Genomic DNA, 27,277 nt, shown 5'->3' on the forward strand with positions numbered 1-27,277 from the left:
CTGTAGGACGGATGCTGAGGGTGAGTGTAGGGAAGCAAATCGCCTCATGCATTGTCACTCTTTTGAAACTTATTTAAAAGGACGTGATATACCCAAATTCTTTCCTTTTTATTTATAATTTTCTAGCCTGGCAAGTAGGAACTTGTTTCTAACTAATCCCATGTTCTCATCTGTTTCTAAAACCTGTTCAGCTTCCCTTCACAGAGAGAGGCTTATGAAGTCTCATCAGGCACAACTATATTTTTGCATTGCACATCACCTGTCTGAGATGGTTTTTTTTAACGTCTGTTTCTGACAGGATCTCTTCCATCTCACTACCTTTTCATTCCTTCTATCTGTGGTTTTGACTGGTCCGTCACCTTTCATGGATCTGTCAGTCCCTACAATTTTTGCAGTAGATTTGTGGATTTTTTGACCAAAATTATCTCTAATAATGCACTTTTTGTTCTTAGTTACCTCTTACAAACTTTAGAGAATTTGTCCCTAAATTACATACTGAAAGTCATGATAATGAGAGTGGTTATGCCACCATTTGCAGCACATTTTCAGGGTAGGATTTGGTGAGTTTTCACCTATCTGAATGGTTCAAGAAAATTTGGAAACAAATGGCATTTCACAAGCTGAATGGAAAAGCAACATGGACGGAACTGGCAGCTGATACACATCCACATCATTCCCATGGCACTGAGACAATTGGCAGCATCTAATCTCTCATCTCATGGGTCTTGCACTAGAGTTTTAATGTTGTATTACCTATGCAACAAAGTTGCTGAAGTACTGGTCAGGAACATGGCTGTCTGACACACAGTTGACTTAATCAGTCAGTGTGAAAAGTGTCTTATTTCAGATTGTGTCATGGTTTCTCTGATTGTTAAGACTGTAACCATCTGAAGTGTGACTCAGTAGGGGGCCTTGTCTAACCACAGACTCTGCTTGCAGATGGTTGATCTTTGTTGTAGTGCGTGGTCTTACAAGGACTTAATCTAGGTATATAATTCAAATAACAAGAGCCACATCATGGAGGAAGTAGTGTACAGATCAACCGCTGCTGACCTTTTGCTGAGGTGTGCAATTTCGTTTTCTCTTCCAGCAAATATTACGGCATGCCCGTGGAAATGCCACAAAGGTGATATTTCTCATTACTGATGGATATTCCAATGGGGGAGACCCAAGACCCATTGCAGCATCCTTGCGAGAATTTGGAGTGGAGATCTTCACCTTTGGGATATGGCAGGGGAATATCCGAGAACTGAATGACATGGCATCCCATCCAAAAGAAGATCACTGTTACCTTCTTCACAGTTTTACTGAGTTTGAAGCTCTGGCACGCAGGGCTCTTCATGAAGGTAATAATGTACTAACTTCAGAAGTCTACAGAGAACAGAGAGGTCTGCATAGAAAGATCTCTAGTACTGTCTTGTAATTAGATTTCATGTAGTGTTGATCCCTTTTTTTTGTAAATATTTTTCCTCTTTCTAGTAGAGGTGTTAGTTCCTCAGGTGAAAGGATAAACTGTTTGACTAACTCGTCATTGGCAAAATGTGAGCCAAATTATTCTGCTTGGTATATATATATTTACCTCCATTCAGGTCTTCATTTTATCCATGAAGAACAGACTGTGGTCTTGACCCAGTGTAACTTCTGCTTGAATAGAAGAACTTTGTATTCAGATACATGGTTGTCCAAAAGAGAAACCTAGTGCACACATTAGGACTCACCTTAATACCTGTTGTTATTTTACACAAAACCCAAAGCTAGACTGTTCTGAACTGATTTGTGTATAGGAGTAAATACAATTTATGGCTATGACCTTATACATTCAGTAAAAACTGGAGAGAGCAATGAGTGGAAAGAAACTGTGCAGTTGTTCTTTTTTAATCTACCATATTTTAGAAAAACACAGAGTTCTTCCTGAAAAAGAGAGTAAGTTTAGACTAGCAAGAGAGAGCATGTGACTAGACCTTCATTTGTAAGCCAGTGCTGCCTCATTGAGGCTTACAAAATTCATCAGACTAACCATTTGCATTTGTTTGCTACACTTAACTTTTAAAAGCATACTACTTTTATGTAAGTGGTGTCGTTTACTGCCATTCTGTTTGTTACATCTAAGATATAACTGGTCTATGTGAATATGCTGGAGGAAAGATTTTATTATGACCAACTGGTTATACATGCCATGACCAAGTGCTCTCTTGATGGGAAAGAGGTGGCATCCACCAAAGCCAGGAAAGACTGGCTTCTGCTGGGAGTGGGACTGCATTCTGGTGGTCTTAGACTCAAATGAAGCCAGGTTAGAAAAATTGGGGACCTTTGCACCATGGATTTAAGTGAGCTTTTTTCCAGAATAAGAAAAACAATTTCTTTTTTTTACACTTTGAGTGTAACAAGGCTCTGCTTCAGGCTAGCATCGCTACTACTTAAAACTGCAGCCTAGGGTTTTTAAGAAACATTTCACTGATGACATAATATGAGGTTGTGGGGGGATTTTGTTTGGATTTTTTGTTAATAAATTGATACTATTTCAGACCTGCCTTCTGGCAGCTATATCCAAGAAGATTTATCGCATTGTTCATATCTCTGTGAGGCAAATGAAAACTGCTGCGACATCATGGCAAGCTGTAAATGCGGCACTCACACTGGCCAGTTTGAGTGCATCTGTGAAAAAGGATACTATGGCAAAGGACTACAACATGAATGCACAGGTGAGTCTCATGTCTCAGTGCTTGTGTTTCTCTTTATGGCTAATCCAGTTGAGAGTGAAAAGCTCTATTTGGGGTTATTGATATGAACCTGGATCAGAATTCGTTTCAGGCTGTCAGAAAACTCTCTGGCTGAAGACACAGAATAGCTCTGTTAGTCAAAGTCACCTTGTACCTTGTCTCCAGCAATAGTCCAAAGAGATGAACAAGAAAGTGATAAGAATAGGGCAAATGTTCTGACACAGTAAAACTTCCCTAAAACACAGCTCACCAGCAGTTTGTGACTAGAGTTTACAAAGTCTGAGGTAGTGTCTTTTGCCTTCAAGTGCTCTTAGTAAATTTTTCCTTTGTAAATTTTGATGATCACTTTTTGAACTTTCATGAACTTTTCTGTTTGGAGAGGAGCTGTATATGTGTATCTTTGCAGGATAAATCCTTGGCAAAACTTACAGTCGATTGAATGTTCTTTAATTCTCTCGTGTTTACTTTCAGTTACCAAAGAGGAAGAAGGCATTGGGTCACTAAACAGAAATTTGTCATCACATTTTGCTAAGATTATTGTTGTTGTTGTTGCTGTTACTGCTTTTTGAACAAGTCCTTTTACTAGTATACATTCAAAGTCTCCAGTTGAAATAACAACAACTTACAGTTCTTTATTGTCAAAGAAAGTATGCAGGTTTTGTCTAACTCAATTTTTTTAGGACAAAAGTTTTTAAATTATCAGAGCATATCTGAGCTCTGGTATATTTGGTTTGTGAGCTGGACAAAAGGAATACTAATAATAAAATATTGCTCAACTTGAAACAAAATACAGTATTTATATCAATCTTGTTTGCATTCTCATATCTCACTTATATTCTGCATACCACAGTTCTCAGGAAATGTCTCCTCATTAAATGTGAACTAGGTGCAATGGATACATGAATTGGTTGGATAGCTGTTTATGGGGGCCATGCTGCTTTTTTAAATGTGATTTTCATTACATGTAGGAAGTCTCTTGAGGTGACTTGTAAGAGTTGGTAGCTCTGTTCAGAGACTAGACACAGGCAGGTTTGTGACTAGAAGCTGAAGAATTCCTTCAGGTTTAACAGAGACTGTGATGGCTGTATGTCTGCACAAGGAGGATTATAAGGATACGCTGAGGGACCTGGACTGTACATAAGCACATAATGGAGAAGAGGTGTTGTCTGCCACCAGTGCAGGAAAGGACTGAGATATCCCAGTGTTTGTGTTGGAAAGCTGATCAGTTGTATTATACTCCCTGCCAGTCATCACCTTGTAATTTACCTTGTGCCTCTGGAGCATCTTTCCTTTGTTCTGTATTCAGAGGAGGTAAGCAGGAATTCATTGAGGTATGAGTGCAACCCAAGCAGAGGAATGTAGTTAAAGTCAATGTCGGCATTGGCATATTGGATCAGAATCCTGTTTTATGTAAGTGGGTGCAGCTTACTTGTGTGCTCAGTTAACTCCAAATGAAGATAACACTATGCCATTTTCCTTACTTTCAATTGTAATTCTAATTTATTTCAGACAAAATCACATTTTCATCTTAATTTTTTCTTTTGTAATTCAAGTCAACTTCCTCTACCTTGAGTGCCCTAGTAACCTGTGGAACACAATAAACACAGAATTTCTGCCTTTATCAATAGCTTGTATCATTAAATATTGTTTTGAGCTATTCCTAAAGATAGTGGGCCTATTATTTTAGAGTTACAGTTTCTACATGACAGGATCTTTTGATGAGACAAGCATGTCTTCTGAGTGCCACCAAAAATGAAGGAAGTCTGATTTCTTTAAATGGGTACTTTGCAGCTGCAGATGAAAGTTTAATATTTACATAATCAGCAGGTGCTTCTAAACTAAGTTTTTAAAAGGGGTTGGTATTAGATACACTGCAAATAAGCCGATGATTGCAGCCATCTGCTGTATATGTGAAGGCAGTTGAATACGTATATTTTAGGGAGAATTTGACCTGAGTAACTCAAGTTGTTCTTTAAAATATGTCTACTGTGCTCAACTATTGTATTCTTCTTTAAGACAGACACAAACAAAAGGCAACATATGTTCTTTAAAGGAAAAACAGCATATTTTGAAATCTTTCATTCTGAAAAGGATTCTAACTTCTTTTTTTTTTTTTTTTTAACATTTCCCAGCTGAGCAAAGCTGTGGATTGGTAAAGCATAAGGAATCTTGAGAATGCATCTTAACTTTTCTTCACTGTATAATGTGCAGGAGGACTTTTGGCAAGTTTACAATGATAGGACTTACATTTTAATTGGACTAGTTTTAGCTTTTAGTTGGTTAAACTTGCAGATGCTCCACTAGCCTATGTTTACTTAATAAACTAAAGCTTTTTTTTCGAGAGTTTTCATTCAGATGGGAGATTGTTCTTCTGTGACATATCTGTTCTCTTCTGTATGCTCTTGTGCTTATACATTATACCACCTTACTGTTGTTTATGGTTTTAAACGTAAGACATCAGAACAACTATGTAAAAATGACAACAGTTCTTTACTTTCCTAATTGCCTGAAAACACTCTCTAGAAAGCCTCCATAAAATAAAATAAAATAAAATAGGAGCCACATGCTTTGTGCCAAAAAGCAGAAATTGGCTTCAATGTTCCTTTGTTGTTCTTTATAATATTGCTGATGATGTGCCACAAAAAGAAGAACAGACTGACTGTTCTGTACTTTAAAAAGCAAAGCAAACAAGAGCTTCTTGGCCCACATGAGAAGCCTCATGCAGCCAGAGATATCTGTGACAATTGTGACAAAGGGAGAAAGAGGAAGAGCAGAGGCACTATCATAACCAGTCCAAAGTATTGTGGAGTACATAAACACCTCCTCTTCAATAACACTTCACTTTTTTTCTCCTTCCTTTCCTTGATTACCAATGTTGAGTTTCAAACTAGATAGAACTAAACAAAAATACAGAGATGGTCAAAAACAAAGCCGTAATTTCCACTATCTAACACTGTGTCTTCCACCAATAAAAATGTGGGCCATTCAAGTAAACTGCTTGTTCCAGGAAAAAGTAAAACAAATGTCCAGATCTCCATTTGTATCTTCTCTGTCTTAGGAAGTTAGGGAATATGTTTTTAACACAGCCTTGTCACACATCTTTTTTCAGCAAAATTCTCCAGAGAAGGTTCTTTTTTTAAGTGGGTTCTTGGGTTGGATGACTTTTTAGATTGACAGTGATGAAAGTAAAGGAAGATGCCCATCATGTTCATCTCATCACTTACCTCCCAAGCAGAACCATAGTTATTGGGGAGGCCACGAAACTTGTCTTACAACAGTATTTTCTTTTATCTGACATGTGGATACCATTTTTTGCAGCACAAGGAACCCATGAAGATGTTGTGCAGTCGGTGGAGCAGAACTAGTAAATTACATACTTGTAGACTATGCTAGTTATTACTTCTTTTGTTAATTTCTGGCCCAGTACTTGGGTATATCTATTGGCGTGTAGAATTTCACCGTCTATATGAGTATTCAATAGGTTGCCTAGGCTTTAGGTTAGGAGTATGCCTCATATTGGTTATCACAGCTACAAGGGCAACAGTTTTGCCTACAAAATAGCACATGGATTAGATCTATAAACAGCCTTTTCAATGAAACCTGAAATCATGTGGAAACTTCATTTTTTTTACAAATTTTAATTCAGAACAGATTCACTGAAAAGACTTTAAACTTGGAGGAAATACAGGTCCGGCAAGGCAGGGGAGATTTGTATTTTGTGGTTTCTTGGATTTTGGACCTAATTTTCTGCTGAGTACTTTTTTCCATGAGATTTTTAGTATTGTTTCTGTTAAGAATGCAAAACAAAAGATGATGTTCATCAGTTGGATAGCTTTCCAGCTACAAAAAAATATTTTTGTGTTTAATATGTTACTAACAGTTATTTACTTAGTCATGCAGGAAGAACTTTAGTTCTGGTGGTGATGGAACAACTTATCCTTGGTGCCATCTCAAGGCATATCAAGGATAAGAGGGTCATTAGGGGCAGTCAGCATGGTTTCACCAAGGGGAAATCATGCTTGACCAACCTCATAGCCTTTTATGAAGACATAACAAGGTGGATAGATGATGGCAGAGCGCTGGATGTGATCTACCTTGACTTCAGTAAAGCATTTGAGACAGTATCCGACAGCATTCTCACAGCTAAACTGAGTGAGGTCTGGATGATTGAGTAGTGAGGTGGACTGCGAACTGGCTGAAGGAAAGAAGCCAGAGAGTCGTGGTCAGTGGGGCAGAGTCCAGTTGGAGACCTGTATCTAGTGCAGTGCCTCAAGAGTCAGTACTGGGGCCTATATTATTCAATATATTCGCCAGTGACTTGGATGAGGGAATAGAGTGCACTGTCAGCAAGTTTGCTGATGACACCAAGCTGGGAGGAGTGGCTGACTCACCAGAAGGCTGTGCTGCCATCCAGAGACCTGGACAGGCTGGAGAGTTGGGCGGGGAAAAATTTAATGAAATATAACAAGGGCAAGTGTAGAGTCTTGTATCTGGGCAAGAATAACCCCAGATTCCAGTATAAGTTGGGGAACAACCTGCTAGAGAGCAGTATAAGCGAAAGGGACCTGGGGGTCCTGGTGAACAGCAGGATGACCATGAGCCAGCACTGTGCCCTTGTGGCCAGGAAGGCCAATGGCATCCTGGGGTGGATTAGAAGGGGGGTGGTTAGTAGGTCAAGAGAGATTCTCCTTCCCCTCTACTCTGCCCTGGTGAGACCACATGTGAAATATTGTGTCCAGTTCTGGGCCCCTCAGTTCCAGAAGGACAGGGAACTGCTGGAGAGAGTCCAGCGCAGGGCAACAAAGATGATGAAGGGAGTGGAGCATCTCCCTTATGAGGAAATGCTGACAGAACTGGGGCTCTTTAGCTTGGAGAAGAGGAGACTGAGGGGTGACCTCAATAATGTTTACAGATATATAAAGGGTGAGTGTCAGGAGGATGGAGCCAGGCTCTTCTCAGTGACAACCAATGATAGGACAAAGGGTAATGGGTTCAAACTGGAACACAAGAGATTCCACTTAAAATTGAGAAGAAACTTCTTCTCAGTGAGGGTAACAGAGCACTGGAACAGGCTGCCCAGGGGGGTTGTAGAGTCTCCTACTCCTGAGACATTCAAAACCCACCTGGACACATTCCTGTGTAACTTAATCTAGGTGTTCCTGCTTCAGTGGTGGAATTTCACTAGATGATCTTTTGAGGTCCCTTCCAAACTCTAACATTCTGTGATTCTGTTGTTCCAATGGCCTAGTCAAAGAAAGCTAAACATCTCTTCTGCAATGCTGTGTCCTTCCTCCCTTCCTTTTGACAGGAGCTTCTACCCCCCTGGAAACTGCTGTTCTTCAGTATTCTTTTTCAGGAGTAATTTCTTTAGCTATCCTGTAGGAGTTGTGGGCTTAGTAAAGCTTTGCCAACCATCTTGAACTTTTCATACTGTACGTGGAAATTTTCACTAACTTTACAAGATCCCTCCAAGCCCCAAGGCATCCAGAGTTAACAACACATATCATAACAACCACTATACTCTTACACAGGTGCCTGTCTGTATTTGGAAGAGAACTGCCAGCAGCACCCTGAGATTCCACCAGTGATTGACAGACAGGGAGGGAAAAGAGAGCAAGAAAGGAAGTGTGAAAAAGACAGTGTACAAAATTACTCCAGCCTCAGCAAAATCTCAGGGTAAATTTGCGTGTTGAATCTGAAGGTCTGAATTAGTTCACAGACTGCAGATTTTCAAGCTCTTAGAACTTGGTTTCTTGCTCTCTCACAAGTGCCATTTCATGCTTTCGTCTACTGACTTTACTCCTTAAAACTGGATGGGAGTTGGTTTGGTTCCTTTTCTCTCCTTTGTTTTTAATTTCTTAATCAGAAAAATACTCTTCAGTTCTAGCTTAGTTTTCACTAAAAGAAGGCTTCTCCTGAGACCTGCAGCCATAGAAAACAAGCAAATTGAAAAAGCAGCATCTCCTTGAGGAAATTGTCAAATGGCTACTAGTCTGTTATCTTGTGCCACTTAAACCTGCAGATCTTGATAACCAAAAAGAAGAAAGAAGAAAAAAAAATAAACAAGATTAATTGGAAGAACTTGGAATACAACTGGGCAAGGAAGTTGGGATGTATGTGCTTAATGAAGCATTCATTAATGCTTACAAAACCTGAGCAGTTTGGAGAGACTTGGGAGTTGGACTTATCCACTGTAGAGACAGAAAAGCTTGACTGGAGAGTCCTTTCTCTGTGCACAACACCTCAGTCAGTGATTCCGTCCTTTTGCTTAGCAGCTCTCTAATCATGAACTCCTTTCTGTAACCCCTTTGGAGGATGAGATACCTTTGTATACTTCACTCTTTTGTTTGTCATTTCTTCATTTTAAAAAATACTTCTCCTGAGTGTAGCCACCTTTTGTTACAGCCTCTCTTCAGTGGCTTTTTGCCTGTGATAATAAGCAGAGGTTCTATTGTGAATATACTGTGTTAAAATGACTGGCTGTCATATAAGGAAAAGGGAAAACAAGAAAGCAGGGATCTAAATCAAGAGGAAGGATGCAAAGTACCCATGACTAAGCACCGGTGAATTGATGCCTAATGAATACTGGCAAAAACATTTCTCGCTGTCATTCTGTGTATTTTTTCTTATAAAGCTTGTTTGGCTCATTATGGGTAACAATTTGAACATAACATCAGGATGATGTTTACAAGAAATGTAAATCAGTATGTTTTTCTACCAAGGCTATTATAACAACATGATGAGTAAGTACAGGAGATACATGAATCAGCCTGATTTTCCATTGAGGGTACTGGAAGACAGGTATATGAGGGAGGCAGATATAGGAAGCAAGTACCATAGATAAAGCTATGGAAGTTTAGTAGGTTAGTTATCTTTTAAAAGAACTCCTTAAGACTTCAAAAAATAATGCAAAAATAGTTGTAATTAATGTTTGCATAAAGTCTGAAGAAAATGGCTTTTACAAATACTTTGTGTGGAAAATATAACTACAAGCATGCAGACATGTTCTTCCAGATTTTTTACATTGAAATCTGCTTCTTCAAAAATATGTCCCGTGAAGCCCAGTATTTTCTGTTTTGCTTTTGGAAATTCAAGTAGAGATTCTCCTTATTGTTGCTATAGGAAGCAAAGCAAAGGATGAATGACAAAGAATTTGAATGCTGCAAGATTTTTTCAAATGTAGGATACAATAGAGATAAATTCCTTTGGTTCAGGAATTTAAAAGCATAGTATCAGTAAACTCTTCATGTCAAGAGGTGATTTTTGGGTAGAAATTAATCTGTCAGAGATAAGTATTAGCTTGGATGATACTACAGTAGTTTTGCTTGCATTTTAAACGGCTTCTGACACAAAAGTAGTTTGTTTCCCACCTGAACAACCTGCTTTATGAAGATGGGGCATTTTTGGCAGAGGAAGTTTCTTTTGCTGACTTTCCTCCTTGAAGCCTTATCCACTTGTACCCACAGAGTGATAACAAAAAGGTTCCTAAGGCACAGTGTGTATGAAGTGATAACAGGTTTTGAGAATTACTGAAGTGTGTCTTATGGTACTGTAAAACCTCCATAATGTGTTTTCCAAATGTTAAGCCTTTGAAGGGAAACAGTAGCAAAACTTTTTTTTTTTTTTTTAAGTATACATTTTATAAATATAAGTAGGAAAAATACCTGCTGAGGTTGGTGTTTTATTTTCTTTCTTTTAGGATCTAAGTATTCACAACTCAGATGAGGCAGATTATGCAGTCTTGCTTGGGGGTTTTGCTTTGTTTTGGTGGAAGATTGTTGTTTTGTTTAAGATTATGTAAATCTCATCATTTCCAAACTGGAATTTTAGTCCGGATTCAGTCCATCAAAAAAACTCTTTAACAGACTCTGGAGCCAGACAGTGAGCTTTTCTTGAAAAATGGTAAAAAGCTTATTTTCTTGGTCAATTTTGTACAAGTTTTTTCACCTACACAAATGACATGTGCAGCCACTGGTGGTTTTTAACCATATCCATAGTTTTGATAAGTATTTGGTAAGTATTTCCACTAGTGTTAAAGAGTTCTGGATCAAGTCCTTGGAACTGTGACTTATTTTTTTAACTCTCCTTCAGGCCTTATGTATCAATTTATATACATCTTCTGTTGCAAAATTAAAAGTTTTAGGTAACGTGACAGCTAATATGGGTAGTGTTTTTTCATTAGTGTAGAGCTTTTCTAGCTCTGTACTATGTAGCTTGTTTCCTTTGCATTTAAAACTGAATTGCAGCAGAGAAAGGAAACCTCAAACCTACCCAAAAACCACCAAAAGTTTTCTGTGTATACCAGCATCATTTCTGAGGAAATTCTTTAAAAATCGAGTTGTAGGTTGAAGGTGAAAACCCAGCTTCGGTTTTGACATTTGCAGACCAGAAAAGCAAAGGTGTAATTTTACATCTGCATGCAGTATTGAAAAACATCTCATCCTGTCCGACTAGATGTCATCTGAGGCTTTAGAAAATAGGTTTCTGTGCCAAAGCAGACTCTTACTCTTGTATTATGTAAAGAGCTATTTCTGTAATGAATTTGATGGGAGGTTGGAAAGTGATGCACAAGTTACCCTTCTTTCCTTATCTCGGAAGTGACTTGTCTTGGTCACCTCAGAAGTCATGAAAATAAAGCCTCTGGCCAAAGTTCGTATGTGCAACTAGGGGAGAAAAATCAACCATCTGGAGGGCTTGAGAGAAGCGGAAACTGTGCTGTGAATAGAAGTAGAGATGACATAGAAGTAGTCTCCAGCTTTCTGTGCTGATCAGCCTTCGTTCTCCCTCGAGCACCCAAGCTGTCCTTTGGCCAGTATTATAACAATGCAGGTGTATGTCACAATGAAGGGGGCTCCAAGTGTTAATACAGGTCCAGATAAGTTTAGCCTTTAGTTAAATGACTGTAAAACCTTTACTCTTAAGCCTGGGCTTTGCCTTGAGTCTTTAGACAGGATAAAAAGCAGGCTGTCTTACCTTTGCTGAGATTTTACACGGTTTGAAAACATCCTTTTCCAGCCGTGTGTAGTCCTGGGCGAAGTGGTAGTTTACAAACTTCGTGCTGACCATGTCTTCCTTAACTACCTGAAACATTCATCAGCCAGTTGTCAGAGATTTTTAAACAGTTTAGGCTCCTACCATTTTAGCGTAGGCCTTTGATTAGCCTTTGACTGGTCTTGCAGGTTTGAGGATCATTTTCAGGATTGGGACTTGTATCATACCAGGCACTTATTAGAGTAATTGTCTATCAGTTGAATCCCTTAATGAAAAGGCTTTTACTGCAACATTCTTTGGTTACCTCTGTGGATTACATGGTATCATTCACTGCCTTTTCAGAAACACATACCCAGGATGTTTTTTCATAACAGGCACGCACACATATTATTCCTGACCTTGTGCCTGTCTCACAAATTAAAAGCAGACATCTTAGCATTCTGTGAGCCTTTAAGTAGCTTTTGTCTTAGAGAATAAAAAAATGAAAATTCTTGAAAGAGGACATCAGGGTAAAATAAGATGGCAGTATACAGCCAAGAGTGTTAGTTATTGAAATGAAGAGAGAGGTTAAGATACTTAGATCTTGTTTTAATGAATTATTTTGTCCCTAGTGGCTCTGAAGGCTCGAAAGAATCACCTTTAAGTACTTAAGTAATTCCAAGGATGCAGTTTGTGGAACAGTTAACTTGTGAGGTTTAGCCTTAGTGCCTGTGCCTGTGAGGTTGTGAGTAGGTGTTGTGATTCGTAGCACCACTAAGTTGTTCCCGAAGTCTTGTCAAAGCTGATTCATTTAATCAGACTGGAGGTAGCTCTCTTAATGTGACAAAATCAGGCAGTCACTGTGTCTCTGCATTTGGAGTTTGATGGATTGTACATGGTGTGTTTGTCACTTGGTCAAACAAATTTGACTCTTAGCTCTCAGAAGCATTTTTCCAGTTAACCACAGAGTGTATTAATATTTTAATTTTATTTTTAAATCGTTGTTTTGACTTATACTGTGATATTCACTCTACCCAGCCCAGTGAATACTGCAAAGTGTATTCTCTGTAAGAATGAGTACTATTCCCTTCATCATTTTAAATATACTTGTTTGCTTCTCTTCCGATATGAAGCAAGTCTTTGATGCAGTTTTGCATCATTTTTCAAGTGTTCAGAGATGGTCATCTGTTAGTTGCCCTGGATTTGCTGAGAGGGAGAAGAATATGTATAAGGAAAGGTGCACAAAGACCATTGGGTCATAACCCACAGCTAAATAAGTCATTTGTTTGCAGATTTTGACCTAAGCAAATCTTTTCAAGAGATATTTACCCAAAAGGTAATGTAGGTGTTCCTTCCACTGCCGTCTGTCCATTTGGCCATCCCACCAATGGTGTCCATTACCACTGTCGTAAGAGAGGAAAGAGAGTAGCGAGAAGTGTTGAGGTGCCTTTCTGTTGCCTCTCCTGTTCAGTCCTATCCTTCTTTGTGCTCTCTGTGGAAAATTGTCTGGCAGGTTCCTCTGATCATTTCAGAGTCACTTCCAGGGAAGAAACCCTCTCTCTCCATCTTCTGCAACTATGCTCTTCACTTCCTTCCACTGTGCACGTTCTCTATTTTTTCAGCCACAGGGGTCCAGAAGTACTTCAGACTCTGGTACCACTCCAGCAAAGGCAGCGGACAGCAAGAACAGTATGCTGGAAAAACATCATGATGAAAAGGGTGCAAAAGCCCACTCAACTTGGAGCACAATTAGGGCAAATAAATTGCAGACATTTTATGATAAGCTTAATCTATCTGCCAGGTACCCAGCTGCCAGAATGGATGGAAGAAGTTTGGTCTGCTTTCTTATAAGCAACCTTGTTTTCCTCTGTCACTCAAAAACCTACAGCAGATGGCCCACCTTCTTACCCAGAAAGAGTGCTGACCGGGTCCCTAGAGAATGAGAAAGCAGCAACACAGATCAGTTTCATCAAACAGGAAATTGGTTTCTCTTGGTTTTGTTGGTGTTTTGATGAAAACAGAAATCAGGACTGCACAGAAATGGGAACAACTTCAGGCCAAAACCCTAGGGTTTAATTCGTTACCATGCAAAACAAAGCCAGACCAGCAACTCTCACTTCCAATGCAGATGTTTTAGTAGGGCTGACATCTGAAGATAGTTTGAGGAGTTGTATTTTTTCTCCCTAGCCTGAAATTTATTAAATATGAAGTATTTTCCTCCACAAGAATGGGAAGAATGAATGGACCTTTGCTGGGGGTGGAGAGCGGGGGAAGTTGGGATAGATTGATTTTACAGAAGTGTGTATAATGTAGTTAATCACGTAGTCTAATTTAGTCATGTTGTTTAGTTATGGTTTGGACCTGGTGGATTTAAATCAAAAATCTATACAATTAAGTACAAAATAGCAGTTTTTCGTTACTGTTAAGCACTGAGGAATGGCAAATTCTCCATCTGTGTAGGTGTGTGTGCAGCTGTACTGATTTTTTGCAGAGCTTCACACTGTTGTAACAACCTAAGATCTGGCTCCTCCTGGCCAAATCTGCTTGGGTTTTGTCCATGAGAGCAAAAGAAACATTCTGAGGATAGCTAAAAAATAAGTAGATTTTAGGCCCAAAAAGTTCAAAGAGTGTTCACTTGTAAATGCCATAGTAAATACCCACGCAAATTTTCCATCTCCCTGTGGCATGTAGTTTGTTTCACAAACAAGAATGCCAGAAGATAAAGTACAAAAACTTTCCTACGTTGTGGCTGCATGCTTGGGTTTCTTTATTGTTTTGTTTGTTGTTCTTGTGTTGTTTGTTTTTCACATATTATTGCTGTTAATTGCAGCCTGTTTGTTGGTTAGGACCTTACAGAACAGTTCAGAGTATAACATTTTTATTACTGTTGTCAGGCTTCCCTTTAGCTACAATTTTTATGGATTTATGACAGAAAAATGCTTAGAATAATATAATCCCAGAATCATTTGGGTTGGAAGAGACCCTCAAGATCATTGAATCCAACCTCTAAGTTCTGACTGTGCTCTCCTAGAAAAACTCTTATCCAGAAATACACATAGGTGGTATTAAAAACTGTATCGAGATAGAGCAAGGAAATGTCAGTGTTCTGGTGGAACACAGAAACACCTACACTTACTTGACCAGGAATACTCTAAGTCACATTAATTCAAAGACATATATTTATATTCTGAGCTTAATTTCTGTGTGAGAACGTCTGAAGCTTTGGAGGAAAATGTTGTCCTGATGCTGTGGGTTTTTTTCCTGTCCCTGATTTCACTCTTTGTGCATCTGCTGCCCTCAGAGCATCCCATGAAGCCCGTGAACAGCAGTCTGTTAAAGCCTGCTGCAATAACTTCAGCATCTACCACAGGAGACAATCCCAATGCATCTTACAACGGCAAGACCATGTCTGTGGTTACTCTTGGGACTCCAGGCCAGTGTAGAGGTGCTCTAGTAACTTCAAAGGCAGCAGCTAACTAGTTTAAATCTTTTGCATCTTTTGTACATCCCTTTTACATCTATATCACGGAGGTGCCATAGATCTTAAAGCAGAGGGTATGGAAGAGGGGTTTGCGTGCAGGATTATGAAATGCTGCAAAAGTTACTCTCTCAAGGAACTCAGTTCACAGGACTGGGTTTTTCTAAGTACAAGGGGAGTGGAAGGCTGAGTAGCCTTATTCTGAGGAGCCTTGGTGTCAACACAGAATGTAAGGAGTGCTTACCAAACCTCATGGTTATACACGAGGGCTACATGTAGCTGGTATCCATCACTATCTATCCATCACTTCCATCACTATCTATCTCACAGAGGCATTAGTGTGTATACCTAAATATACTCTGGTCCTCTTGCCCTATTTCTGTTATCAGCTTGGCAAAGAACATCATCTGAAATGCAAATATTCAACTTCCCTCTTTACAAAGTCTAAGCCTTTCCCTGAAAATACTAAAGATCAAACTATGCAATCACTTGCATACCCCTTCACTTCAATTTTTGTGTGTTTCTGAATTGTAGAGGAGTAAAACACGTATAAAAAATTTGCTTTCTTTTATTTCTGAATGGAAATTCAAGATACAATGTCTTACAAAATACAACACCACTTCTAAAACACAGGACTTCTGTGGGCACCCATATTCTTCCTGGTTGGCCAAAAACACTTCACAAAACTGTCCCGATGGTGGCACAATGATGATGACTAGGTCATGGCACAGGAGTACACAAAGGCAAGGACACTTGGTCTTCATTAGTGACTTGATTTCAGCAATGGGAATAGCCAAGCTGTATTAATGCATGGCTTTTTTAGGCAGCCCTGCAGCCCAGCTTGTGCCCACAGTCCACACCCATGAAAACAGAAGTAATGTCACCAAAAATTGGACTGAGAGATAGCATACCAGGCTCAGACACTGAGGAACCCTCTGCCAGTATTTCTTTTATGTAACAGTAGCTGAGTGTTACCTTCGTTCATACCTGTTCCACCACCTAGCTTTGATGGTCCTTTTTAGTACTCATGCATGATAAACACTCTCCTAGCTTAGGTGCCAGAGGAGTTGAGCTAGAACCAGCACTAAGCTATTCTCTGCCCAAAGAGTGTAGTTTGCACAGCTCTCAGTTCCAGTTGATAAACAGGTCTCATGCTCTGACAGCCTCCAGGATTCTGATGTCTTCACTATCCCAATAGCTCTTTACCATCACCAGCAGCTTTTCAGAAACTGCCTGGACACTTTCCACTATGTCACAGACAAGAAGGCAATGTGCTCCCTGAGAACATTTGAGAAGCACCTTACTGTCTTCTTGTTCTCCCCCAGCCTCGTGTTCATTACCTATCTCTCAAGATGCAGCGACAGATTACAGCTGTTACTTGTCTGGTTTTTGCCTGAAGGCTGCAGCACAGACAAGTATTAAAAGTAACAAGTTCGATGTCTATGAATGTGTGGTGCTTCACAAAGTTGTCTGTAGCATCTTAAATTTCACTCCCCATGATGTTAGGTTGATTTATTCTCCCTAATTTTAAGGTCATTTTTGGGAGGCCTCCTGTGCTGAAATAGAAGGTGCAGTGCCTTGTACATTCCTACATGAGAGAGGTAGTTCATCATCTATCACTTGCATCCCTCACTGGTTCACAGTCTGCAAAAGTGCAAGAAATTAGCGAAGAACTTGGCTCCAACTGAGGAAAAACTAGCATATTTTTAGACAGCATTAATTATCTTGTGAACATATCTAACTGGAATCAAGTGCTGTTTACCAATAGATTTTCTGGCTAAAAATCAGTGGTTTAATAATTCTAAGTCCTCGATACATTAAGCAGTGACTTAATCATTATTGCTGTTTCTTTTTTTTTTTTCTTTTCTACAGGTTGCAGTTAAGAATGTTTCCACCTTCTTATTCTCCACCTCTGCAGGTATAGATGGCCTTGTTTATGGCAAAAAAGCTCAGAAAAAGGGGCATACATTTAGAGAACGTAGGAGCAGAAATGTGGCAGGTCTTTTTTCTCCCAAAACACATAAAGGATCTCGCTGCCTTTTAGAAGGAGAACAAGTGATTCTGCTTCTTCAAGGTGGAAAAAAAAATATTCTTAAAGCTGAGAAGAGAGTGGAGGAGGGGGACAGAGCATAGTTTCACTTTATGTACAGAGAGGCTGAGCGCCTGACAGTTCTTGAAAGAATCTCACTCTGCTCTTGCCCTGCTCCCTATTTGGCAGCAGCAGCATCGGGCTGTTTCATTCCAGTTTAAACAACTGCTCTTCAGTAAAGCAGGTTGCTACTTTAGCACATTTCTGGTCAATACTGATGGCAAGAAGGGGCCTTACAAACACATGACTTACTAACGAGGGATTCCTGCTTTACAGGAGAATTCTTGCATTGCAGAAGATCTTTGTGGAGCAGCAAGGGACACAGACCAGATTAGTGCTGTCCAGTGAGTCATACAAAGTTGTTGTTCAGAAATGTTTTAGTGGAGGTTCTTCACAGAAGGAAGCTTTGTTAGACTGAGGACAAAGGATGTGTATTTGGTTGCTGTACTGTAACATAATCTTTTTCATCTTTAATTTTTTTTTACTATAGCTCTTGTGGTAGTAAAGTTCACTTTGTTGGCAGGCACAGGACTTGGTATTTAAAACACATTTCTTCAGTTCAGATCTGAGGTGACCCTTTTGCTTGCAGCTGACATTGCTTTAGCAAGAGTCAGATCCATCGTTAAGGACTTCCTTTATGTCTTGCAAAGAAATGCAAGGGGCAAAGGAGAAGGGAAAATCATGGAAATTAAGTGAGAAACAGTCACTTTTCCTAATGTTTCTTGAGTAAGCAGCAGTTAATAGTGAGCATAGTGATCTAGGTCTCTCAGTGCTCTTACTTTCCATAAATGAGGCTGTATTTTGATCTATATATTTAGATAATTTTAGAAGAATTCAGGAGATTCTGTCAGTTTCCATGAGAGTTTTGCGTGAAGAATGGAGGATGGGATTTATGGCATTTTTCACAGTAAATCATGGGTATCAGTAGTGATTCCAGGAATTAAGTGGAAACTATAACATGGAGATTACAACAGTTTACTGAACTCTACACAGGGATAGCCAGTCTAGTTTCACAACATGTAAAAAAAATAATTGGCAAACCCACCACTTTTTATTGTCTGATTACTGGCTTGAGCCATTGCATGTGCTTCAGCTCTTTTAAGTTAACCCAAAACTGTCTGACTCTCACCCTGGGCTGCTGAGTAAATAAACATGGAAGTAGTGACATATGTTCTCCATCTGCACAGTCATGAGCTCTATCTTCAGTGCTCGGAAATCTTAATTAATAGAAGTATAATCACTGTTACTGAAAAGTATATTTAATGATAAAAATAAGGGATGTGGAAAAGAAGCCAACTTTGGCACCTAATGCAGTAGTGACAGTTTATTGAAGGTCTGGCAGAAATGGCTTTACTTTCCTGTTTATAATAGCTTTTACTTGCTGCATTCCCCGTCTGTGATTCAGCAACTGGAACTACTCTGATCTGCAGAGAAAGGAGGCAGAAATAGGTTTGGGGTTTTTTTTTCTCCTTCTTGATCATATGCACCAGCAGCTGCTGGGAGTGGTTGTTGGAAGCAACAGCAGAAAGGGAGTGTTTCACACTCAACTAGTAATAAAATTTAGGACCATACAGGGGTTTGTTAATATTTTGCCAGAGAGCAAATTTAGAATTTTTACCTGAATCATAAGGAGAAAATAGGAGGATGTGGAGTCTCAGACTCCTGGGTTCCTCATGCAGCTCGCTGCTCTAAGGAAAGCCAGTTTGCTCATTCAGTTTGACCAGAGAGTTATTTTTATTTACAATTGTAAGTCCCAAGAATCACTAAACACAAAACTGTGCAAGTTGCTGAGTGGTGAACACAATGGAAGTGGATCATGAACCACCAGGCATGATCTTTGTCACAGAAATCTGCCAGTGCTGTGGAGCTTGGGGTAGGTGCTTTATCAATTTCTAAGCCCTCAGCCCTTATTTTGGTTAAAATTGCCTTTGAAGAATCCCTGGAGAAGCTGATCTGTTGAGTTAGGCTTGTAACCTGAGACTGTTGGCTCTGTCAGAAAGTGTAGGCTGTGCTGAGCAAGCGTAGGCTGAGTTGTGGCGATTTCAGCACGTCCCAAGAGTCATAGGCGGTGGAGTAGATTCCCACTCCTGTCCAGCTTCCTCTGAGTGTTGCACATCAGGAGTTGTAAAGGAACCCATTTTTTTTTTCCCAGCCGCAGCTCAGACTTCTCTTTTTCCAAGTAGTCCCTCTTTCCCATTGTGGATAAAGGAGAACTATTTCATACTATCCAGTGTATGCCTCTAGCTCAAGTGGAAGTTAACCAAGCAGCATATAGTGCAGCCTAGATGTATCACTCCTTGGATGTATCTAACTGCTATCACTTGGGATTTGGTTTAGGGACAATTTTGGCCCTTTGGGCATCTAGTAGCTGCTTATTAGTCCATCCTGTTAGGGAGGTGATGGACTGATGCATTTGGTGGTAAAATGAGAAGTAATAAAAATGTAAGAGAAAGTATGGAGTGACTTTGGTCCTTGCATCTGATTTGAATGCTCCTCTGCAAATATGTCCTTTTCTTGGCTCTCCCTTTTCTGTCTCAACACAGAACCCCTTCTGTCAGCTATGATGTTGCTTTTCAGTATTTATGTACTTAAATAGCAGGAAGCTATCCAGAGATCCAGGGCACTTAGAATAGTACTACTGTGTGCTATGACATCTGCAGTGAGTAAGGTTCACTGAGGAATGTGTGTCTGTGATTATGGTGAAGACCACGTCCAGAGAATCACAGAATCACAGAAGGTTTAGGGTTAGAAGGGATCTCTGGAGATCCTCTAGTCCAACTCACCTACTAAAGCAGGTTCACCAGAGCAGATCACACAGGAATGTGTCCAGATGGGTTTTGAATGTCTCCAGAGAAGGAAACTCCACAGCCTCTCTGGACAGCCTGTTCCAGGGCTCTGCCACCCTCAAAGTAAAGAAATTTTTCCTCATATTCAGATGGAACCTCCTATGCTTCAGGCTGTGTTCATTGCCCCTTATCCTGTTGTTGGGCACCACTGAAAGGAGTCTGATCTCATGCTCTTGACACCCACCCTTGAGATATTTATAAACACTGATGAGATCCTCTCTCATTCTTCTCCAGGCTGAACAGGCCCAGCTCTCTCAATCTCTCCTCATAAGGAAGTTGCTCTAGGCCCCCCATCATCTTCATAGCACACCCCTGGACTCCCTCCAGTAATTCCTTGTGCTTCTTAAATTGGGGAGCCCAGAACTGGATGCAGAACTTCAGCTGCAGCCTCACCAGATCAGAGTAGAGGAAGAGCCTGCTATATATTAGTTCTGCTCTGAGCAAAGCATTTTGAGAACTGATTTTATTTCCCTGTTTCATTAAGGTGTTTGGGTAGTTTTGGACACAAAACCTTCACTTGCATATAAAAAAAAGTCATAAAGAATCTCTGTATGGCAAACTTTACGCAATCAACTACACTAATTTCCTAGTAAGACCTTTTTGTAGTTTCAGAATTTGTTGTACACTTTTAGCACAATATGTATTAGAAATTTGCAGGCACATGAGGATGTACATCAGTATCCAAGTTCTAAAAATCAGAAGTACTGTCACGAGCTGATATCAGTCACTAATGGGCATGTTTATATTTGTTTTGATTATGCTCTCCAAATGTATCACCAAGGCTAGAGTTGATATCAATGCAAACAGCAAACCTGTAAACACTGTCTAAAATGCCACGGAGATTTAAACCAGAAGAGCTTCATTTCAATGCATGAATGCCATTTCTGTGTACACAAATTACGCATGTTGTCAGGATATATCCTGTGAATTTGTAGCTTGAAGGAAGCATGAGTAAAGCTTCTTTTTAAGCTACAATACAGTACAGGGAATCAGATTTTTTTTTTTATTCCTGAGTGAGCTGCCTGCTTTGAGAGAAAGACATAAGTCGCCCTTCATGAAAGTGTATATACTACTGTTATTTCTATGATTGCAAAACATTTAAAATACTTTTAAAGGCTCTGTGTTCTTGTGATGCACATGTGCAGTTCAAGTGTTAATCTGTTTAAGGCACTTACTGTATTTTTAACATATGATAGTTGATCTGCTTTTTAAAAAAGTTTTAAAACTGAGCATAAATGGATTTTCTATATATTCCCCTATCTAAGTGTGCTGGACCCAAGCCTACATAGGGATGCTCAGCATAGTTGTGACTCACTTGTGGAAGAAGGTCCTCTTAGACATCCTAGCTCGTACAAGCTGTGACAGCTCTTGGGCTCATGTTCTTCAGCAGGCAGATAGTTCCCCACACTGTGTATGCTTGGAGTGCTGAGGTGGGATGCTCACCCAAGGGACTGCATCTTCTTCCAGACAAGCTTTCCAGTTCTACGGCTCCAAGTGTCTCAATTTTATCATGAACAAGTTATTTCTGCTGAAAGTTTATTATGACTGTTTTAAGTGCTGGCTACACCATCTCAAAGTGCCATTACAAATGCTGCAGCCTATTTGGTAGTCGAATACTGCAGTTTTTATGTCTGTAAACTTGGTAAAAAGGTTTAAGTGAACCCTTCCCCATGTATCTTGTATAGAAGTAGCTAAACTTGGGGCTTGTCTCAGCCTGCTCTCCCCAGTGAGAAGAGGTTTGTAAGTCTAACAAAGAGATGGAGCAAAATACATCAAACAGGAAGAGAGAAGACATCTGACTTGTTAAATTGCTAATCATGTTGCTGTGAGAAGGATGCTTAAGGGATACTGACAAAGAGCAGATGGATGAGCAGGTTCAATGCTATCTGAAATTAATGCAGAGCACATGCTGGGGATAACAGGAGATATTAAAGAGCTGGAGAACATGCTGGGACTTAGCAGAAATCCTTCCCTGATCCCTACACTTAAAGTCAAGCTCAAGGTTTTCTTTCACAGTCTTTATATAAGTCATACATGTCAAATGTTTAACTAAAGCCACTTCCTTGCATATTTATTGTAATCCTAGCATGCTCCTGGCTCATGTGGGGTTTTTTTATGTCACCATACATGTTGCAAACTGCCGAAAGGTGGATTACAGTATCTGCCAAAGGTTTACATTCTTTTCTTCTTAGCTTTTCAAAGGCATTTCATGGGCACAAATAACACATTCCGACAAACCTTCTATATGGGAGATTAAAAAAAAAAAAGAACAAACAAACAAAAAACGACACACACACCCACAAAACTTTCCCAGATAACTTAAATGTGACAGTAAAAGCTGTATCTCCTGGAGGCCATCTCTACGTTAGAGACTCGGGGTGTGCAAGATCTTTGAGAAGCAGGCTTAAAGATCCTCATATGCAGGTCCAGTGAGGTACATTTCAGGGCCCAGGGTAGTCTGTTTTCCTGTTGGCCCAAGCTGAGCATCATTTGGGTTTTAAACACCAGGAGAGAAACCCACAACCTTAATTCATTGTTTGGTTTGGTAGAATAGACTTCAAAATTGCAGAATCCTGGGGCACCTTGCACCACACTTGCAGATTACAATAGTTACAGCAACAGCCAAGAGATATCACTGTGAAATATTTGGAAAGGGCAGGGGAACTGGGGAGTTTCAGGCAATCGTGGCTTCCATCAGTTTGCCTGGCGTGTTATTCACATTCTTCCCTTGCAGAGGCTATTCACAAATGAACTGTGCAGCAGCAGCAGAATGTTTTATGGAGGCAGGAGGGAGGGTTGGAGAGCACTGCATGGGAGTACTGCAAGACACCCCAAACTCTTCCTTTACTGCAGCAGTAAGAGGGAAAGTGTTAGGAAATTTCTGCCTGCTCAACGTGGAATGGCAACCCCCATTTCATCTGTGACAGCATGCATTATTATTGTAAAACGTATTTTATTTGACAGGCCATTGTCACAGGGAATACATAACAGCCCCTTGTTCCTAGTGCTTCTAGTAGAGGGTCCTCCTGGCCTTTAGGCAAATCTGATTGTGTAGTACTTTGTCACAATGGGAGATGCAGATACCAGGGTAGGAAGATGTAGCGCAGAATAATCTTCTTTGGACTGCCCACCTCATTAAAATTTTTACTTCTCCTTAATAAAATAACTAAGCTTTATAGTCAGGCCTGTTCACAATGGCAAATTTAGAACGACTGATGGCAAATACAGCTACCACAGCACTTGTTTCACACACATGAAAGATCGGGGTAACATACTTTCTGATTTTCAGTGTTTTTTTGCCATTGCCAAGATGAAGTAAAGCAGTGAGAGAGAGATCCCACACCTTCAGCTGTATTTCCCCTCCACAGGCATATAAATGTAAGTTAATTTGAGGTTTTGCTTGTCCTGATGTTGTGGACTATAACTCAGAGTAGCTCTAGGCACACACACTGGATCTTCCTCATAGCTTCCAATGAATGAATAAAAGCATGAGACTGCATATGCCAAGTTACAGACCCACGTAACCAAAAATCTCCTCTCCGTGTATGTTCAGTAACAAAAACTGAGGAAAAAGAGAAAGAATTGAATACAAACAGCCAGTGTTCATTGTTTATAGACCTATGGATTGCATCATTTTTAGTAGACACCAGCAAACCAAAATAAGAATAGGTATTCATGGTATACTCTGATTCTGGGACAGATTCACCACTTTGTTGTGTTGAATGTGTATCTGTGTAATCAATGTCATAAAAGTGATTACAGTAGCATAAAACATTAGGCTTTCTTCCCTCATGTAAGAAGTTTGGGGCTCAAGTTACGAAGACTGTTTATGTATTTGTGATTTGCATCAAGGCATCGTTTCATTTTGGCTTCATACATATGAGGGAAAAATGAGAATTAGAAACTGCAATTATAACAGTAGCAGTGTACTAATAGAGCTCAGATTGATGCAGGAGAGAGTGAGATCTTGCCGAGCTGATTCCTGTCATATCCCGCAAAACATAAACCCTTAATCGGATCCTTCATTAGCATCAAGTGTGGATAAAACAGCTCATACCAAGGATTACTTAGTAAATGTAGTTAGTGGGAGAAATTATGCATTGAAGAAAATAAAAAATCCCTCAAATTAATCTTTGAAATACCTAGAGTTTGACTCTTCTCTCTCTTACACTGGGATAAATGAAGAATAATTTCATTTCAGTGGCATAGATATACCAGTGGTAGCTGGAGAGGAAATTCAGCTTGCTTGCCATCCCAGGATTTTAAAAGATTTGCATTTTTAAAGTGAAATTGTTTATCCTTAAAGTTGGTATTCACACATTGAGAGAAAAAATTGTAACCCTGTGTCACAGAGTACAGCCCTTTGACACATGATCTCTACCTGTTTAAATCCAGACTGGGGTCTTTATGCCATCATATGGGTTCAATACTGATTGACCTGGCTTTGCCACTGGCTTCAGTATTTACAGTTTTAAGAGTCAAACTGGATAACACATGCTAAGTGTTTGGTCAATCTCTGAAAAATACCTTGGTTTATGTTGTCACTTTTACAATGTTAAATTCTTCTTGCTTGAAGGTTAAAATATCGAATTTTGGTGGACTTTCCAAACTTTCCCTGTCCTTTGTTGAGCTTCATGCTATGTCTTGACAAGTAGTTATGCTGTCAATACATATGCATTGACTGAAATGTTTTTTATGCCCACCCTGTGGGTCTTTGTTTCTAGCAAACTTGTGTTATATTTCCTTTTTAGTAATTTCTTTTCTATGGACAGCTTAATTTTTTTTCATAGATAATGGATTAACAAATTGTGTTCCATTGGTGGTGTAAGAGGTCATCAAGCCATGTAGTGTTCAAAACAAGAAGAGACCTGCTGGATTTTCTTAGATTATTTCAGTTAGTTGTATAGCCTTAGGAGGGAAATGCAGGAAGCATGCTGAAGTAACCATGTATTATATCATTCCCATTTCTGACCAGAAGGTTATTGCACTATCATTACCAAGGACAACAGAATCTGAATGTGAATCACTAGTGAATATCTACCATTTTATGAAAGCAGGTCATTGTCGATGACAACTTATATGTGAGCCATCTTTCTGTGCTTGGAGAATTTGGGGCCAGTGCTTGTTTGAGTTAACACGCTAATCCCTGCTTCCAGATATCTTTTCATTCCTGTAACAAAGAAGTAATCCTCTGGTGTAACTCAGTGTTCACTATTCTGGTCTCAAGAGGAGAATTACATTAAACAAAAAGCATTTCCTTGCTCCTCCCCTGGCTTCTGCGCAAAGAATAACATGGTTCACATGCAGGCAGTAGTTAAATCTTTTGTTGAGAAGATCATATATGCAGATGTGCACTTAAGTGTCACCTCTGTTTAAAGGCTGATACTGTTAATATTATTTCCACATTTTAAAATTCTTGCTTTTTTTCATTCATGACAGTGCCACATTGATGCTTATTTACACTGGGGTTAATTTGCACACTGTTTTGAGCCTTTTTATACCATCACATTATTGGCAAGGGGAAGGAAGCCTTGAAAATAAATTAAATTGTTTTTACAGATTAGCCCTGGAGAAAAAGATCTCTCCCTGCAGTCAGTATTTGTGAGTTTAGAGGACATGACAGTGAATGTGGACTGGTGACTAGAATGCAATGAAAATTTGGCACTACTTGATTCTCAGAATGGACCACAGAGGGACAACTGTATGATCAGTCATGGATGGGGCCACGTGTGCTCTTCAGATGTGCTTGCCCTTCAGGTTGTCTCCTGCCTCTGAAGGCATCACTGTGTGTAGACTTGGGCCATGCTGTAGTGCTGTCTGGAGCAGGAGGGCCTGGTTCTGCACCCCAGCTGGGTCAGATATGGACAAGTCCAGTCTACAGCAGATGGCTGAAGTTCTGCTCTTCCATAGCTAATTTTGGATGGTTTTAACCTAAGCTGTGGCCAGGCTAACCTCTACAGCTGTGATGGAAACACAGAGAGGTCAGCAAGCTTGTGCTCCATTCCTAAAACATTTTTTTGCATAACGGGACAGACTGTGTGATCTCACACACTTGGAAATAGCTCTGTAACCAAGTGTTGTCTTGTGGAAATGTCAAATGTAGCTTGCATGGAGTTTTGTAGCTAAACACATCTGCAGGAGATGTGAGGTCAATGAGCAGTTCAGGGATTCAGGCTTGGAGAAAATTCTACAGAAAAAGCCAAGATAGGATGTAGTTCGATTTTTGAGAAAGGCAATGGGGGAAGCATTTGAAGCATACAAAAAGAATCAGGACATGTTGGGAAACCTGTCTTTTCCAGTAGAGACATTAATAACTATTTTAACAGTATTATTTACCTGTTGCTGCTCCAGTGGAAAGAGCAAATTGTAAGTGTAATTTCAGAACAAACCCTTTTTTGTCAAAGCCAGACTGATTCAAAACCCTAAGCAGATTACTGGGTTTGTTGTTAAAAATGCCTGTGCCATAGTAAGGGTGATTATTATTATTCCATGGTTCTCAAAAGACAAACAGAACAATAACAAAGGGCAACAAAGATGATTAAGGGAGTGGAGCACCTCCCTTATGAGGAAAGGCTAAGGGAGGTGGGTCTCTTTAGTTTGGAGAAGAGGAGACTGAGGGGTGACCTTATTAATGTTTATAAATATATAAAGGGTGAGCGCCATGAGGATGAAGCCAGGCTCTTCTCGTTGGCAAACAATGATAGGACAAGGGGTAATGGGATCAAGCTGGAACACAAGAGGTTCCACTTAAATTTGAGAAGAAACTTCTTCTCAGTAAGGGTGACAGAGCCTGGAACAGGCTGCCCAGGGGAGTTGTGGAGTCTCCTTCTCTGGAGACATTCAAGACCCACCTGGACATGTTCCTGTGTGACCTCACCTAGGCGTTCCTGCTCCAGCAGGGGGATTGGACTAGATGATCTTTTGAGGTCCCTTCCAATCCCAAACATACTGTGATACTGTGATAGAAAAGAGCTGCTGCTTCTTCATCTAAGGTGAGGTTGCCAGAAAAAGGGAAGTTAGGTTGGGGTTTTTTTTAAGTTTGGTTTTGGTTTTTGTTCATTTAATTGGAGTGGGTTTTGTTTGTTTTTGATTGTTTGTTTGTTTTTTAGTGAAAGATTTATTGTAGATGTCATTTTGTATGCCACACATAGAACAGAAGAAACTAATTTACTTC

The 27,277-nt window shown here is 39.8% G+C and overlaps 1 protein-coding gene across 1 annotated transcript in view; it reads left to right on the forward strand.

Moving 5' to 3' along the window:
- The window catches only part of SVEP1 (sushi, von Willebrand factor type A, EGF and pentraxin domain containing 1), a gene marked incomplete at both ends in the record, with an annotated part of 132,803 nt that overhangs the window by 20,408 nt on the left and 85,118 nt on the right, over window positions 1-27,277 (forward strand). Inside the window, 2 exons of the mRNA XM_080362920.1 lie at window positions 1,091-1,346; window positions 2,526-2,702. Of these exons, the coding sequence (XP_080219046.1) occupies window positions 1,091-1,346; window positions 2,526-2,702 (433 nt within the window). The remainder of the gene's footprint in view (window positions 1-1,090; window positions 1,347-2,525; window positions 2,703-27,277) is intronic.

This window comes from Nesoenas mayeri (genome assembly GCF_963082525.1).
Source record: "Nesoenas mayeri genome assembly, chromosome: Z".
Taxonomy (NCBI): Eukaryota; Metazoa; Chordata; class Aves; order Columbiformes; family Columbidae; genus Nesoenas; species Nesoenas mayeri.